Source organism: Callorhinus ursinus, unplaced genomic scaffold (genome assembly GCF_003265705.2).
Source record: "Callorhinus ursinus isolate GAN/ISIS: 27379988/994484 unplaced genomic scaffold, GSC_fseal_2.0 scaffold12, whole genome shotgun sequence".
NCBI lineage: Eukaryota > Metazoa > Chordata > Mammalia > Carnivora > Otariidae > Callorhinus > Callorhinus ursinus.
Window position 1 is genome coordinate 37,224,039 of NW_027397074.1, and position 17,967 is coordinate 37,242,005.

The 17,967-nt window shown below is 34.4% G+C and overlaps 1 protein-coding gene across 6 annotated transcripts in view; it reads left to right on the plus strand.

Annotated features, from left to right (window-relative positions):
- Positions 1-17,967, plus strand: part of ABCB5 (ATP binding cassette subfamily B member 5) — a 118,270-nt gene that overhangs the window by 47,414 nt on the left and 52,889 nt on the right. For all 6 annotated transcript variants that reach the window (XM_025873293.2, XM_073898574.1, XM_073898576.1 and 3 more), the window contains 2 exons: positions 11,496-11,657; positions 16,134-16,268. In XM_025873293.2, coding sequence (XP_025729078.1) covers positions 11,496-11,657; positions 16,134-16,268 — 297 coding nt within the window. The remainder of the gene's footprint in view (positions 1-11,495; positions 11,658-16,133; positions 16,269-17,967) is intronic.

Sequence of the window (17,967 nt, forward strand, 5' to 3'; positions counted from 1 at the left end):
GATGACTAGTGATGTTGAACATTTTTATGTGCTATTATTTTTATATTTTATCTTGACCATCAGTATCTCTTCTTTGTTAATGTGTCTGTTCAGATGTTGTGCCCATTTTTTAACTGGGTCATTTGTTTTCTTTTTTTTTAAAGATTTTATTTATTTATTTGAGAGAGAGAATGAGATAGAGAGAGCACATGAGAGGGGAGAGGGTCAGAGGGAGAAGCAGACTCCCTGCCGAGCAGGGAGCCCGATGCGGGACCCGATCCCGGGACTCCAGGATCATGACCTGAGCCGAAGGCAGTCGCTTAACCAACTGAGCCACCCAGGCACCCTGGGTCATTTGTTTTCTTATCACGGAGTTCTGAGAGTTCTTTATATATTCTTTGTATTTCTGGATACAAGTATTTTTATCAGAAAAAAGATTGGAAAATATTTCTTCCCATCTGAGATTTGTCTTTCTGTTCACTTAAGAGCGTCATCCAAAGAACAGAACTTTTTAATTTGGGAAGTTTAATTTATAATTTTTTCTTTTATAAATCAAGCTTTTAGTGTTCTATTTAAGAAACTTTTGCCAAATCCAAGATCACAAAGATTATTCCCTACATTTTTTTCTAGAAGTATTTTAGTTTTAGTTCTTACATTTAGGTTTGGGATCAATTTTGTGTTAATTTCTGTCCACGGTGCCAGATATGGTTTGAAGTTTGTTTTATTGTTGTTGGTTTTGTTTGCATATAGACTTCCAGTTGTTCCAGCACCATTTGCTGAAAAGACTGTCTTTTCTCCACTGAATTGCCTTTGCACCTTTGTGAAAAATTGAATTTTCCATATATGTGTAGGTCTTTTTCTGGACTCTCTGTTCTGTTATATTGATGTATTTGTCTCTTTATGGCTTATTTTCCTCTTTTTTTTTTTGATTGGTTTCTACTTGGATCTTTATTATTTCCTGTCTTCTGCTTATTTTGAGCTTAACTTGCTCTTTTGTTGTTGTTTTCTTAGGCTGAATTTGAGGTCATTTACTTGAGAATTATTATTTGGTTTCCAAGTACTTGGGGATTTTCCAGAGATCTTTCTGTATTAATTTCTAATATAATTCCAGTGTGGTCAGAGAACATACTTTCTATGACTTGAATCCTTTTAATTTTATTAAGACTTGTTTTGTGGCACAGAATATGATCTATCTTGCTAAATATTTTATGTTGACTTGGAAGTAATGTGCATTTTGCTGTTGGGTAGAACGTTCTATAAACATCAGTTATATTAAGTTGGTTGATAGTATTATTCAAGTCTTCCTTATCCTTACAAATTCTCTTTCTACTTCTATAAATTACTGAAAGAGGGGTATTGAATTATTTAATTATTATTGTGGATTTGTTCTTACATTTGTATTCATTTTGGTGCCATGTATTTTGGAACCCTATTATGTGCGTAAACATTCAAGACTGTCATGTTCTTTTAATGAATTGACCCCTTTATCATTATGAAATAAACCTCTTTACTCTGGTTATATCCTTTGCTCTTTATCTGTTTTATTTTTTAATTTTAATTCCAGTATAGTTAAAATACTTTGTGGCTCCTTACAAATTTAGCATTATTGGTTCTAGTTCTGTGAAAAATCCTGTTGGTATTTTGATAGTGATTGCATTAAATCTGTAGTTTGCCAGACACCTGGCATGCGACTCTTGATCTCAATTCCTGTTACACCTAAAGGAACTAGAAAAAGAAGAACAAGCCCATTCTTAAGAGTTTTCTTTCCCCCAAAATGACCTGTGACATAAATGGTCTTATTTGAGGGCCACTTTCTTAGGGTATCACAGTGATATATTACAGTAAAGTTTGGGATAGACATGCATTGTACATTTAGTGTTATAGTAATATTTTATCGTAAATTCTAAATATTACAAGAATTAAATAAAAATTAATTGGAGAACATGTGGATAAAACTTGTTGATAGTTAAACTGTTACCTCTTTATATTGGATGGATTCCTCAGACTTGTGAGGAAGGTCTGACTTGATGCTATTCATAGAGCACAGAGGAACTGAGTTGATACTTTTTTCAATAGACATTGATTCCATCTGTTCATCAGCTTTTTTAATATCCTTAAATGAAGAATTTACATGTTACTATTAGAATACTGTTTTCAAAATTCAAAAGACTTTTATTAAGCATCCCTCTAAAACTGCATTGCCTCTGATACTGAAAGTCTGTATTCCTGTGCAGCTCTTGCTGAAGTTTTCAGGCTTGATAGAGTTTTTGTGTTTTTTTTGCATGCATGCATTTTTTTCTGATGAGAAATCTACTGTCATTTTTATCTCTGCTCCTTTCTATGTAATGTGTCTTTTTTTTCCCCCTATGGCTGCTTTTAGGATTTTCTTCTTTATCTCTACTACTAAATAATTTGATTTTGATATGCCTTGGAGTAGTTTCCTTCATGTTTCCTGTGTTGAGCTTCTTGGATCTGTGGGATCATAGCTTTCATCAAATGTAGAAACATTTTACCATTGTTTCTGCAAATATTTTTATCCCACCTCAGGGATACCAATTACACATACCTTAGGCTGGTTGATTTTGTCTCCCACCTCACTGATATTTTCTTAATATATTTTTTATTCTCTTTTCTCTTTGTGTTTAATTTTAGATAGTTTCAATCGCTGTCTTTGAGTTCACGTGCCTTTTCTTCTGCAATATTTAATTCATCATTCCCATCTACGTTTTTTTCATAGATATTGTATTTTTCATACCTAGAAAATGATTATGGTCATTTTTATAGTTTAGATGTCTCTACTTAATTTTTTGGACATATGGGATAGAGCTACCATGATTGTTTTAATGTCCTTGTGTACTAATTCTTACATCTGTATTAGTTCTGGGGCAGTTTGATTAATTGATTTTTCTCCTCATTATTGGTTGTATTTTCTTGCTGTTTTGCTTGCCTGGTCATTTTTTTAATGGATGTCAAAAATAGTGAATTTTTCATTATTGGGTGCTGGGTTGTTTTTTTTTTTTAACATTTGTTGAGAGATGGAATTTTAAGTTAAGAACAGTTTGACCTTTTTATTTTTTTTTTTGGCTTTGCTTTTAATTTTTGTTAGGCTAGATTAGAGCCATGTTAGGTCTAGAGCAAATTATTCTTTACTGCTGAGGCATGACTCTTTGTACTCTACTCAATACCTCTACGCATTTTGAAGTTTTAGGGTCATGCTGTTTAGAACAGGCATTATTTCCTGTCCTCTATGAGTGCTGGGTATGGTGTCCTCTAATCCTTTCAAAGAGCTCTTTTCTAGCTTTGAGTAGTTTCTTCACCATGTTATACCAGGAAACTCTCTACGTAGTGATAAGAAAAAGTCTCCACTATATATTATTAATTTTGTTTTGTTTTTTTAGGTGCCTAATAATGTATATAGTGTGTTAACCTCTGTGTTAGAAAGGATGGGCATACATAATTGCATTTGGTGTATTTTCAAAAATGAACATTATAACTGTTAAAAGCAGTGACCTATGGGAGGGGAAATTAGAAAACCAGGTGAAATAGGGGATGGGGATTAAGGAGTGCACTTGTCAGTGATGAGCACTGGGTAATGTATGGAATTACTGAATCACTATATTGTATACCTGACACTAATAAAACCCTGTCTGTTTCAAAAAAAAAAGAAAGAAAACCAGGTGAGGCAAGACATGCATGGAAGCAGAATTCTCAATGTCTACTTTTTTATTTATTGTTTTGATTTTTGAACTATGTGAAGGTATTATCTATTTTATTTTTTTATTTAAAAAAATTTGTATTGTGCTCGCTTCAGCAGCCCATCTACTATTAAAAATATTTTATTAAGTAATTTCTACGCCCAATGTGGGACTCGAACTCATGACCCCAAGATCAAGGGTCACATGCTGTAGTGACTGAGCCAGCCAGGCACCCCATGTATTGTCTATTTTTATTTTTTCTTCTATTTATTTATTTATTCATTTATTTATTTATTTTAAATCTTATTCTTGATAGTCCATCTTGGGTTCAAAACAAAAGTCTGTCTTTTTTTAAAAATACAATTGACTCTTCATTTTTTGAGGCACTGCTTTGGTATTATCTTTTTCCAAAATATTCACTTTTTTATTTTTTATAAAATTTATAAACTACCCATCTTTTAAATTATACATAATAAACTATCAGAGGGTATATTTATAAATATTGTTTAAATGAAGTATATGTTATAGAATCAAAAATAGCTCTTTTGGCATGTATGTCGAGTATTGTAAGATCACTCTTAAAGATCAGTAATTCTTATCATTATCCACGTTTCAACAGAGGGAGTTTAAATAGGTATACTTTGTTCATGTATAGAACTGTTACAAAGATATACACTTGCCAAATGAAGGCCTGTCTTTAGTGCTGGTACAAGATACAGGAAAAGAAAATTTGCAGGGTATGGGAAGCAGTCAATGCAAAGGGCTTTAGTCACATTAACAGGAACACATCATGTCACAGAGATGCAGCAGAGTTTGTGAACTTAGAGCATTCAAAGGACCTGAGTTGTGTTGCAGCATTGCCACCTACCCACTATATGAACTAGCATCCATTACTTAATTTCTGTGAGCCTCAATTTTCCTGTCTCTCAGAAACCTACCTTCCCAGACAGCTGACAGGACTGCGTGAGCAAAACCAAATAGAGGAATGTTATAGAACCTTTTACACTCTTAACACTCTTTAAAATATGTTTTCAAAAGTAAGAATTATTTTTGCCATCAGTAATTAATAATTAATTTTATGGTCTCCCTACTTCTTTTTTAAAGATAACAAAACTAGGACCCTGGGTGGGCCAGTCGGTTAAGCGTCTGCCTTCAGCTCAGGTGACAATCTCAGGGTCCTGAGATAGAACCCTGCATTGGGCTCTCTGCTCAGCAGGGAGTCAGCTTCTCCCTCTCCCTCTGTGCTCTCTCTCTCTCTCTCTCTGTCTCTCTTGCTCTCTCTCAAATTAAATAAATAAATAAGTAAATCTTTTTTAAAAAAAAGATAAAATCAATGTGAGTCACCTGAAATTAAAATTATACACACACATATATAATTCAATATATGTATTTAATATTTAACATATTTATATTCAGTTGTCTTAAGGAGTAAAAAGACCAAAAAAAGCAGCAAAAATAATTCAAAATATCATGCCTATATTTATTCATTACAGCATCAATCATTTTTACCTTGATCATTTATAATCTCTTAAATCTCAAAAACATGGTAAGATTGACCTCTAGGGGAAAAAATAGAGTCTAAGGGTTGAGAAAGACCTTGAAAGTCCTGTATCCATATGTAGATACAGAGTGTTGGGTAGTTTATAAAGGACAAATATCATTTATATAAACAATTCCCTCATTCTGAAACCTCCAATAAGTTGTAGTCCCTACAGAAGAAACACTACTTAACATTGCTTTATATGAACTAGCCCCAAATATTCTATTCCTAGCCCCATGTTCCATTCTTCACACACCTCTGCTATATGTGAACCTCAGTATTTTTCAGAAATCCATGTTCTTTTAGGCCCAACTACCTGGTCTTGCTGTAGCCTCTATCATAATTGCCCCTCCTCTCTTTTTCCCACTTGGCAAATATCTGTCCATTCATTAAGACCCTACTCAAAAGTCATCTATTTGGCAATCTTTCTGTATTCATCTAAATAGTTAATTACTTCTGTTCCCCTGTAATATTTTTATATAATTTCTGTTATACATTTTTTACTTTATGTTGTAATTCTTTTTTTGCCCCCCTTATTAGCTCTGTCAAGGGCTTTAGAATTGCTCTCAGTAAAGACTCGAGGGTCTGCAGCTTGAAGATATTTGATTAATAATTTAAAATCAGTTATTTATGGGGGTACCTGGGTGGCTCAGTCAGTTAAGTGTCTGACTCTTGATTTTGGCTCAGGCCATGATCTCAGGGTCATGCGATAGAGCCCCACATCAGGCTCCATGCTGAGAGTGGAGCCTGCTTAAGCTTCTCTCTCTCCCTCTCCCCGCCCCTAGTCATAGGTGCTAGTCATATCTCATTATCTCATATTTTTAGAAAAGAAGAATGAAAAAGGGCTGCTGGAGGTAGAAACAACTATCTGTATTATCTAGTCTATGTGATAGGAGATGTAGGTTAAATATAATACACATTTAGATGCTTTGAATAATAACTATAGAGTCTCATTATTATAATGTTATTGAAGTCATGACAGGGAGAGACCCTACCTTGGATAGATGTTAAACTACCCTTTTTTTTCCTTTTTTAATCTACCTGTTTTAAGGACTCGTAATATCTATGCTTGACACAAACCAGCTAAGGTCCACCTACATAGAAACCTTTTTACTTTTACCAGTGTATAGGGCCAGCTACATAGTTTATGAAGCCCGGTGAGAAATGACAATGTGGGGCCTCTTAATCAAAAATTATTTTTTTAAGATTTTATTTATTTATTAATCAAAAATTATTAAGAATTATGAGATGACAACAGCAGAGCATAAACCAAGAGTGGGATCCTTCCAAGCACAGGGCCTTGAGCAACTGCATAGTTCATATACCCATGAAATTGGTCTCTACTGCCACCATGACTAGGAGGAAATTTTGACTGTGATATAGTGACCTGTCCTCAGTTCTGAGCTTTAGGTGTCATTCCTCCTTACTAACCCAAATTATAACATTCTTAGTTGGCATGGTTGAGTACAAAACATGCATACATGCACATACACACATACACACACATCAGGCATGTATATACCTATATTGAATATGTATATATGTGTGTATGTACTCCTGACATAAATATATTTTTATATGTGTATGTGTGTTCACAGATGACTATATTTCAAGAACCAAAATTAGTAACAATATCTGCTTAATGCAGAAGCCTAGCCTTGATGATTTGTAGTTATCTCCATCCCCAATCCTAGTTCCCTAAGTAATTTTAAAAATTAAAGTCCAGGTAGAATACCCAACTTAAGTAGTTAACCACCTCTCTATTGCCATTTGGAACTTGAATGATATATATGATTTCACTGGAATTTTTTTTAACTTAAATTCAATTAGCCAAGATATAGTACATCATTAGTTTTTGATATAATGTTCAATAATTCATGAGTTGAATATATCACCCAGTGCTCATCATATCATGTGCCCTCTTTAATTACCATCATCCAGTTACCCCATCCACCCACCCACCTCTCTTTCCACAACCCTCAATTTGTTTCCCACAGTTAAGAGTCTCATATGGTTTGTCTCTCTGATTTTTTCCCATTCAGTTTTCCCTCCCTTCCCCTATTGTCCTCTGCACTATTCCTTATGTTCCACATATTAGTGAAACCATATGATAATTCTGTTTCTCTGATTGACTTATTTCACTTAGCATAATACCCTCCAGTTCCATCCATGTTGATGAAAATGGTAGATATTCATCCTTTCTGATTGCTGAGCAATATTCCATTGTGTATATGAACCACATCTTCTTTATCCATTCATCTGTTGAAGGACATCTTGGCTCCTTCCACAGTTTGGCTATTGTGGACATGGCTGCTATGAACATTGGGGTGCAGGTGCCCCTTCCTTTCCCTACATCTGTATCTTTGGGGTAAATATCCAGTAGTGCAATTGCTGGGTCGTAGGGTAGCTCTATTTTTAATGTCCTGAGGAACCTCCATACTGTTTTCCAGAGTGGCTGCACCAGCTTGCATTCCCACCAACAGGGTTCCTTTTTCTCCACATTCTCATCAACATTTTTTGTTCCCTGTCTTGTTAATTTTAGCCATTTTGACTGGTGTAAGGTGGTATCTCACTGTGGTTATGATTTGTATTTCCTTCATGGCAAGTGATGTGGAGCATTTTTTCATGTGTCTGTTGGCCATTTGTATGTCTTCTTTGGAGAAGTGTCTGTTCATGTCTTCTGCCTATTTCTTGACTGGATTATTTGTTTTTTGGGTGTTGAGTTTGAGAAGTTCTTTATAGATCTTGGATACCAGCCCTTTATCTGTAATGTCATTTGCAAATATCTTCTCCCATTCTGTAGGTTGCCTTTTAGTTTTATTGATTGTTTCCTTTGCTGTGCAGAGGCTTTTTATCTTGATGAAGTCCCAATAGCTCATTTTTGCTTTTGTTTCCCTTGCCTTTAGAGACGTGCCTTGCAAAAAGTTGCTTTGTCCAAGGTCTAAGATGTTGCTGCCTGTGTTCTCCTCTAGGATTTTGATGTATTCCTGTCTCACATTTAGATCTTTCATCCATTTTGAGTTTATCTTTGTATATGGTGTAAGAGAATATCAGTTTCATTCTTCTGCATGTGGCTGTCCAATTTTCCCAGCACCATTTATTGAAGAGACTGTCTTTTTTCCATTGGATATTCTTTCCTGCTTTGTCAACGATTGGTTGACCATAGAGTTGAGGGTCCATTTCTGGGCTCACGGTAACTTTTCTGACCCTAGACCATGAATCCCAAAGGTTTTAATTTTAGTTATATGACCATATCTCCAGATTGTCCTGAGAAAGTTCCAGTTTGCCACTTTTGTCCAACTCAAGAGTGTCCTAGTCTGGATAATTCTCCAGATGGTCATCATAACATAAACCAAATGCTTCAAAATATACCTTTCTTTTTTTATTTTAAAGAAGGTACTGTAAAAATAATGGTAAAAAAAAAAGACATAACAGTGTAACTATTTTCAGTTCTTCATAATTACATCTGTTTGTTTCTGGTATACATATATATGTTACTCATAGGAACAAAGTTATTAGAAATAGAACTTACCCAAATTATTTTAGCTTTCTTGCTTTTATTTTTATTGATTTAGCTTTCTTGCTTTTAAACAAAAATGAAACACATTTATGTTAAATAATTAAGAAAATTGAGAAAAGAAGAATACAATCCATAGGCCTAATTAAATACAGGCACTATGAGTATGTTGGTATATTTTCATATAGGTATAATCTTCTATGGATAAATTTTTTAACATAGTTATAACATGATACATAAAATTCCATATAATATTTTGTTATTAATCTGTTTCCACATTATTATTTAATCTTAATAAGTTTTCTGAAAAGTTTTCTTCTCTTATAGATTTGGAATAGAATTTGAAAGAAATACTTAATCTGCTTTATTAAGTACATCTGCATGGAGCGACCCTTTTCAGAGACTAGAGAACACCATACCAGATTCTAGTACCAGTCCTTCCAGTGACTGGCTGAGCCTTAAGGAAGCTTCTTATATTTTCTGAACTCCTAATTTCCTTTTCTGTAATTGATAAAAATAAAAATAAGAACTATAAAAGTAAATAGCAGTAATATAGCAGTACTACTAATAGTAATAATATTAGCTATCAGTTCTTGAGCACCAGAAAATTTTTAGTGTGCCTTTAGTATGCCAAAAGTATCCATTATTGTGCTAGGCATTTATAGAAAATACATTATTTCAAGAATAGTCAAGACAGTCTTGTAGAGGAGCAATAAAGCTGGAAGACTCAGATTAACAGATATCAAGACCTGTTTTAAATTTGTAGTAGTTAAGACAGTATAGCATTGGTGCAATAACAGACAAACTGAATAGTAGAACAGTATACAGAATACAAAAACAGACACAAAGTAATGGTCACCTGATTTAATGACAAAGACAACTCTGCAGTGCAATAAAGTAAGAATGGTCCTTTCAGAAATGCTGTTAGGACATTTGTTTAACCAAATGGGAAAATGTACATTGATTCCTACTTTGCACCACACACAGAAGTCAATTCCAGATAAATTATAGATCTAAATATGAAAGACAAAATGATAAACATAGTAAGGTAAAAGATAGGAAAACATCTATGTGACATTAGAGTAGATAAAGATTTCTTAAAATAGGACACAAAATACATAAATTATGCAAAAAGTTGATAAATTGCACTTCACTAAAATTTTTTTAATTCTATTCAGAAAGACATTAAGAGAGTGGAAAGACAACCATTTTAGGGGGGGAAATCATTGTAATAGTATGTGACTAAGTCCTCATATATAGAATATATAAACAAGTCCTGAAAATTAACTAGAATAAGACAGTTCCAACAGAAAACCAAGCAAAACCTGACAATTCACAACAGAGAATATCCAAACTGTCACCAACCATATGAAAAGTTGTTCAACTTTATCAGTCATCAGGGAAATGCAAATAAAGCCACAATATGATAGTACCCACCTACCAGGCAAAGACAGAAAGTACCAAGTGTTAGAATATAGAGTAGCCATAACTCTCCTGCACTTTTGGGAGTTTATAAATTAGGACAGCCACTTTAAAGAGCTGTTTGGCAGAACCTAAAAAAGCTGGGCAGTTCTTCTCAGTATATAACTAGAAGAATTCTCTACATATGTTCATCCAATAAAAATGTATAGGAATCTATTCATAACAGGAAAAACCCTGGAACTATCCAAATGCCAATTGACAATAGTATGGATAAATAAATTGTGGTATATACAAATGGAATTTTGTTCAGTAATAAGAATGAATGATCTATAACTATATACAACAAATGGATGAATATCAAAAAACATAATGTTAAACAAAAATTCACAAACACAGAAGGGTATATATTGCATGGTTCCACTTATATAAAATACAACAGAAAATCAAAACTAATCTATGCTGTTTAAAGTCAGGATAGTGATTACCGACAACAGCAAATCAAAACTAATCTATGCTATTTAAAGTCAAGATAGTGATTACCATTGGTGTGGATGAGCAGTAACAATGATTGAAGAGAGCCTGAAGAGTTTCAGAGTGCTGGCAATGACCTTTTTTTAATCTGGATACTATGCATCTGGATGTATTTGGTTTGTCAAAATGCGTTGATCTATACATTTATGTGTACTTTTCCACATCTGTAAGATACTTGTTAAAAGAGGTGAAGACATATATTACCTTGAATTTCATACCCCACTAGTTTAGTAATATCCCCATTTTAGAGATGAAGAAAAAGTGAGTTTAAGTTACTGAATTAATTACTTTTAGTTACTAATAGCCAGGCAACTATTACATAGCTCAGATTAAATGATCTTTAGTTTCCTGTCTAGTTCAGGATACTATCATTTTTCAAATCCACCAAATTAGAATCTAATTAACTTTCTGATTTTCTTTTTATGCTAATTTTTTGGCCTTCCTAATCTATTAAAGTCCAAATTTCTATATTCACAGATAAGTTTCCTTGATATTTAAAATAATACTACAGGGGCATATGGGTGACTTAGTTGGTTGAGCATCTGATTCTTGATTTTGGCTCAGGTCATGATCTCAGGGTTGTGAGATCAAGCCCTGTGTCAGGCTCTGAGCTCCATGGGGAATCTGCTTGAGATTCTCACCCTACCCCTCCCTCTTACTTGCATGTATACTCTGTCTCTCTCTCTCTCTCTCTCTCTCAAATGAATCTTTAAAAGCAATAAAATAATACTACAATAAGCTTTCTTGAATATTGCAGAGTTTGTTATTTGTATTAATTTCATGTTTATTTTCTATACTTACTGTTTTGTAGGCAAGCAAAGGTCGGACTACAATTGTCATAGCACACCGGCTTTCCACTATTCGAAGTGCAGATCTCATTGTGACTATGAAAGATGGGATGGTGGTGGAAAAAGGAACACATGCTGAACTAATAGCAAAGCAAGGTCTATATTATTCACTTGCAATGTCACAGGTATGTTTATGTGACATAATGCTATGTTAGCAGGGTTTTTTTTAACTTTTCAGAGATCATTCCACAGAAGTCCTGAATCATAATCTTAGTTTTCACAAAGCAACCAAGGTTTATTTATAATTCCTCAATGAAGAAATTCAATGTGACTAATATCCTCAGCATTGTGCTAGATAATATAATGAAAATTAAAGAATTAATGGGTTCATAGTACCTAATAGTTGCCAGGCACACTGCAAATAGGCTTCAAAGCTTGTACATGGCAGATCCAGAACAGTCTAACTCTATATACTGTCATCTTTTTATTAGAACACAAATTTAACACATAATCCCTACTTAAATACTGAAAACTTAGCTACAGAGGCAAAATGCAGACTCTTTCATACGGATGTTACAAAATGTAGAAATAACCAAAGTTGGTGGGGAGAAGGGGAGTTAGATTACCCATGGAAGGTTTCATGAAGAGGTCTCAAGACTGGAAGGTGGGAGTTAGAAGAGGAAGAGAAGTCTGCATAGCTGGAACAGCACCACGGAGGTAAGAAGGAACTTGGTGTGCAACAAACAGAAAGACCAGCCTTCCTTCCATGAGTAAAGATGAATGTTGGGAGAACAATCAAAAACAGTTGTATTAGAAAGCCAAATCATGGAAGTTCTTAGAAACCAGGCAGAAGAGTTTTTGTTTTTTTTTTTACTCTGACTTACTTTATTGTGTCAGAATCACCTAACACAGTGCCTGACACACAATGGACATTCAGTAAATGCCTGCTGAATGAAGGGATGTACACACAAATGTATGTGTATATAAACCACATCCTCTCAGGTAGATCAGAAAGCTTATGGTACCCATTCAGAAGGAGTCATGATAATGCTGGAGGCACTCTGGCAAATTCCTTTTTTTAGGATCCACATTTCTGCATGCCAGGTGATCTCACATAGTTTTTTCGTTAGAACACATTAATGTAAATTATAGGAATTAGGCTGTAGCTAACTTCCTCCTCCAAGAAGAAGAAGAAGTCTTCTTCTCTTGACCTGGAAGGCAGTCTACTTTGCAAGGGGTCATGTACAGACAACAAATCTCACCCCTTTGCAGTTTATTTTACTTTTTCAACTTTCTGATTATATTTTTGATGTCAATATTATTATTTCATATATAAAGGATTTATACAACTCAACACCAAAAAAACAAATCTAGTTAAAAAATGGGCAGAAGACATAAATAGACATTTATCCAAAGAAGACATTCAGATGGCCAACATGAAAAGCTGCTCAACACTACTCATCATAGGGAAATGCAAATCAAAACTACAATAAGATATCATCTCACACCTGTCAGAATGGCCAAAACAAAAAACACAAGAAACAACAAGTGTTGGTGAAGATGTGGAGAAAAAGGAACCCTCATGCACTATTGGTGGAAATGCACACTGGTGAAGCCATTGTGAAAAACTGTATGGAGGGTCCTCAAAAAGTTAAAAATAGAACTACGCTCTGACCCAGTAATTGCACTACTTGATATTTACCCTAAAAATGCAAAAACACTAATTCAAAGGGAAACATCCACCCCCTATGTTTATTGCAGCTTTATTTACAATAGCCAAATCATGAAAAAAAAAAAACCAATAGCCAAATTATGGAAGCAACCCAAGTGTTCACTGATTGATAAATGGATAAAGAAGATGTGGTGTATATATACAATGGAATATTATTCAGCCATAAATAGTAATGAAATCTTGCCATTGGCAACAACATGGATGGAGCTAGAGAATATAATGCTCAGTGAAGTAGGTCAATCAGAGAAAGACAAATACCATTTCATTCATGTGTGGAATTTAAGAAACAAAACAAATAAGTAAAAGGAAAAAAAAAGAGAGAGAGAAACCAAGAAAGAGACTCTTTAACTATAGAGAACAAACTGATGATTACCAGAGGGGAGGTGGATGGGGGGAGGGGAGGGTAAACTAAATAGGTGATGGGGATTAAAGAGTACACTTATCATGACCAGCACTGAGTAATGTATAGAATTGTTGAATCACTATACTGTACATGTGAACTAATATAACACTATATGTTAACCATACTGGAATTAAAATTTAAAACTTAATAAATAATATTTCACAAATTAGGAAATTTAGAAAGTTATGACCCTCCATCTCCTCATCAAACTTGAAACTTCACATTTAAAACCCTAGCTTTCTCCACAATGCTAGAATGAATTATTTTTAAACATCTGCTATAAAGCAGTGATAATAAAAAAAAGTTTGAAAATATAATCTTATATTGATTCAAAAACTGCCATTTCCAATTTTATTTCACATTAGGCTGTATTTTCCATTAAAAATAAAAGTTAGCTGTTATATGCCAGTTGAATTTGCATGATTTTCATTCCAGAGTAGACTTAATAATTTATGAAATTATGAAGTTCAATATTTTCAAATAAGTACAATAATAAAAGAAAATAGCTATGGTTAAGTTTAACCATATTTTGAGATTTTTTTAAACACTCAGATCTCTTTGAAGTAACGTGTATATAAACCACATTTTTTTTCATTATAACTAAACAAAAAACTCTATTATTAGGTCTTAGGTTAAAGAGTTTCACAATGTAAGGAAAATAAAAATGGAGTGTCTGTGGTATAAATGTATTAAATACTTAAAATACCTTATTCAAAATGGATTAGTAGTCTCTCATTACCTAAAGTAATGTTCATTCTGATAAAACAATACCATTTTTAATATTCAGTGAACAACTACAATATTCTGGGTACTGCATAGTAAATATAACAATTCATGATATCTACATAGACAGTAACTCATTTCTGAAACTCTAGAAATGTGTATTTGCCACTATGCCTATAGTATCCAGATGAATCAGTTTATTAGAATCCATGATGATCATAAGTACTAAGAAGTTAATGTTGCTAAGAGAATCAATCCCAGGAAACAGTATAGCAGTGGTTAGGATTATGGGCTCTGGAGACACTGTTAACTTGAAAATCCTGACTCTGCCACTTAATAATTTTAGGACCTTAGGCGAGTTATTTAAATTCTCTGTGCCTCAGCTTTCCAATCTGTAACATGGGGAAAATAATAGTAGCTTATTTATGAATTACTGTGAGTATTAAATGAGTCATTCATGTGAAGTGCTTAGAATCATTGTTGGCATACTAAATTTTATTATATTACTAATATTAGCATTATCCAATCAAACTTTTTACAGAAGTTCAAACCATGAAGATTAATGCTGTAATTATTTATCTTGAACATACATGATTATTTTCAAACCGATTCCTTTAGTCATACGTGATTATTTTCAGACCTATTCCTTTAGTGATTTTTCACATGAAAATTAAATAAAAACAGGTATAGATACATACCAAAACTTCCTGTTATCATTATTTTGTCTAGCAGCCTTCTCGGCCTTCTTAGAAAAATTTATCATGAGAAGAGGTCGAAATTTTATTTTAAAGTTGCCACAAAGTAAATAGCTCCTGAAAAAAGCCAAGTAAAAGATTTCTTTCTTGGTAGAGAAATTTATAGAAAAAAAGAGAAAGTGATAGCATAGAATAATGTCTGATTAAAGATGTTAGGATACTATAAGGCTGCTTAAAGTTTACTGTACTTTGAGATGCCTGATTAACAGTTGTTAAGCTTGTCCAAGAATCACAGTCACTGGAAAGCCTTCCACATGCATATTCTCCTTTGCACCTAAATCCACCTAAGGCTTTCTGTCTCCCCTCCCCGTCTCTTCATGGGGAAGCCACAGATTTACTCACACCACATAGTGATGAGCAGAAAATACATAGTTCCTTTATTTCATGAAATTTGGTCTCATTTCTCTGAGTAGCAAGAAAAGCAAAAACTAGACTTAGAGCAGTCTGGTTTAGAACTTCATCCTATCCTGTGATTTAAACAGTTTTGTTTTGTTTTTTTTAAGTTGTTGTCTCTAGGATTTCTTATTCTCTAGGAGTTGATCCTACTGATTTTGCTTTCTGAACAGTTTGGAATGGGCCGCAGTTGCAGGCCTGGAAAGTGTTATTGTCTCCTGAGATTTCTCTCAGGCCCAGGGCCAGCATCACATTTAAGTGCCTAGCTATATGTTATAAATTTATAAGCTCCATAAAAGGCTAGGAAAAAGGAGTCAGAAAGAGTATCTTTGAGTCATGTCCCTCACAGAGCTCTTTTTACTAAAATCTGTCCCTACTAGTGGAATAATTGTTTTGAACTAAGGCATTATTTTCTCCAGTTAATTGTACAGGTCTTTGAAAAAGAAGGCACAATAAGCTATTGTCACCCACTAACATTTTAGTATAAGTTGGACTTATTAGCTCTCTATCAAGCCTGAAAACTTCAGTAAGAGCTGTACAGGAATGTAGGACTTTCAGTATCAGAGGTGATACAGTTTTAGAGGGATGCTTAATAAAAGTCTTTTGAATTTTGGAAACAGTGTTCTAATAGTAACATGTAAATTCTTCATTTAAGGATATTAAAAAAGCTGATGAACAGATGGAATCAATGTCTACTGAAAAAAGTATCAACTCAGTTCCTCTGTGCTCTACGAATAGCATCAAGTCAGACCTTCCTGACAAGTCTGAGGAATCCATCCAATATAAAGAGGTATGGTTCAACTATCAACAAGTTTTATCCACATGTCCTCCAGTTATTTTTATTTAATTCTTATAATATTTAGAATTTATGATAAAATATTACTATAATACTAAATGTACAAAAGCATCAGTCTTTCCCAAACTTCACTGTAATATCACTCTGATGCTCTAAGAAAGTGGCCCTCAAATAAGACCATTTATGTCACAGGTCATTTTGGGGGCAAGAAAACTTTCTAAGAATGGACTTGTCCTTCTTTTTCTAGTTCCTCTGGGCATAACAGGAATTGGCTAGTGAAAATTAAGAGAACACTAAAGAATGCAGAGGTAGCAGATAAAAGTAGCAACCACTACTGAGGTTGACATAGAGACCCAAGGAAGAGTCTTCATTCTTCTCCCCCAGAAAGGCTCAGATTCATGCCTTACTTCAGAGGGCACAGCTTTGGTTCACTGGATGGCAGAGAAGTTGCTAAGGTACCTCACTGGTGGAGTTTGCTGGAAATCTGTCCTGATGCCAGAACTTATTAGGTTCCAGCAGAAGCTATGGGGCACTGTTGGAACCAGAAGCTGGAGAGGTTGCCCTCTGCAGACATTTGTGACCTGGCTAAACCACAGGCTGATGCTGTCTGGGTCCCCTGGTTACATCTCTCCTGGCCAAGCCAAGAACTGGAGAAAGCAGTTTGTGGCCAAACATAGGAGAAAACTGTACTGAGCAGGCACCTACTCTGACAAAACTGCAAGCAGAGCAGCAGAGAGAAAAGCTTATCCTGGAGGAGCCTTCCCAGGAAGCCACCCCAGAAAGAACAGGAAGAAAAATTCCCTCCTCCTGCAGTGTTTTTCCAGTACCCTCAACAGACAGGGCTTGACATCTTCTTAACTGGTAGAGGAAAAATGTTTATAAGGCAAAAGGGTGGATTTGGACCCAAGAGGTAATAAATCAGTAACCAAGACAGAGATGGTATTATTTTAAATAGAGGGAATAACTAATATAATGGCCTGGAGTTGAGGGTCACAGTGACTAAGAAGAGAGGTATGGGCAGAGAGTTGTGTGAGATACTCAGGGACCAGATCTTGTAGTACCTTGTAGACCACAATAACAGTTTTAGATTTTCTTACTCTAACAGAAAGTTATCAGGGGTTTTTAACCAGTGGTCCATGACCTACAGGAAAATCTGGATAGAATTCAAAGGCAACTATCCTGAATATAAAAAAATATCGTAACTTTTTTTCCCACCTATTGTTGATAAAAAATTAATTTAATTATGAATATGAACAACAAACTACATTAGTATTACCAGTGCCTATGATGTCACCAGTGAAAATCACAGAAATTTTTTTAAAAGATTTACTCATTTATTAGAGAGAGAGAGTGCACATGAGCGGGGGAATAGCAGAGAGAGAGAGAGAGAGAGAATCTCAAGCAGACTCCCCACTGAGCTCAGAGCCGATGTTGGGCTTGATCTCACGACTCTGAGATCATGACCTGAGCCAAAATCAAGAGTCAGATGCTTAACCGACTGAGCCACCCAGGCACCCCTAAAAATCACAGAAATTTTGATATCACATTATAGTTGTTATAGATATGTTAGAATATCTTCACACTTATCACTATTATATCTTGTTATTTAATGTGCTAATAATGAAGCACAACCATAACTACCACAACTTTGAATTTTTTGTTAAATATTTTGAATACTATATTTCAATTAATT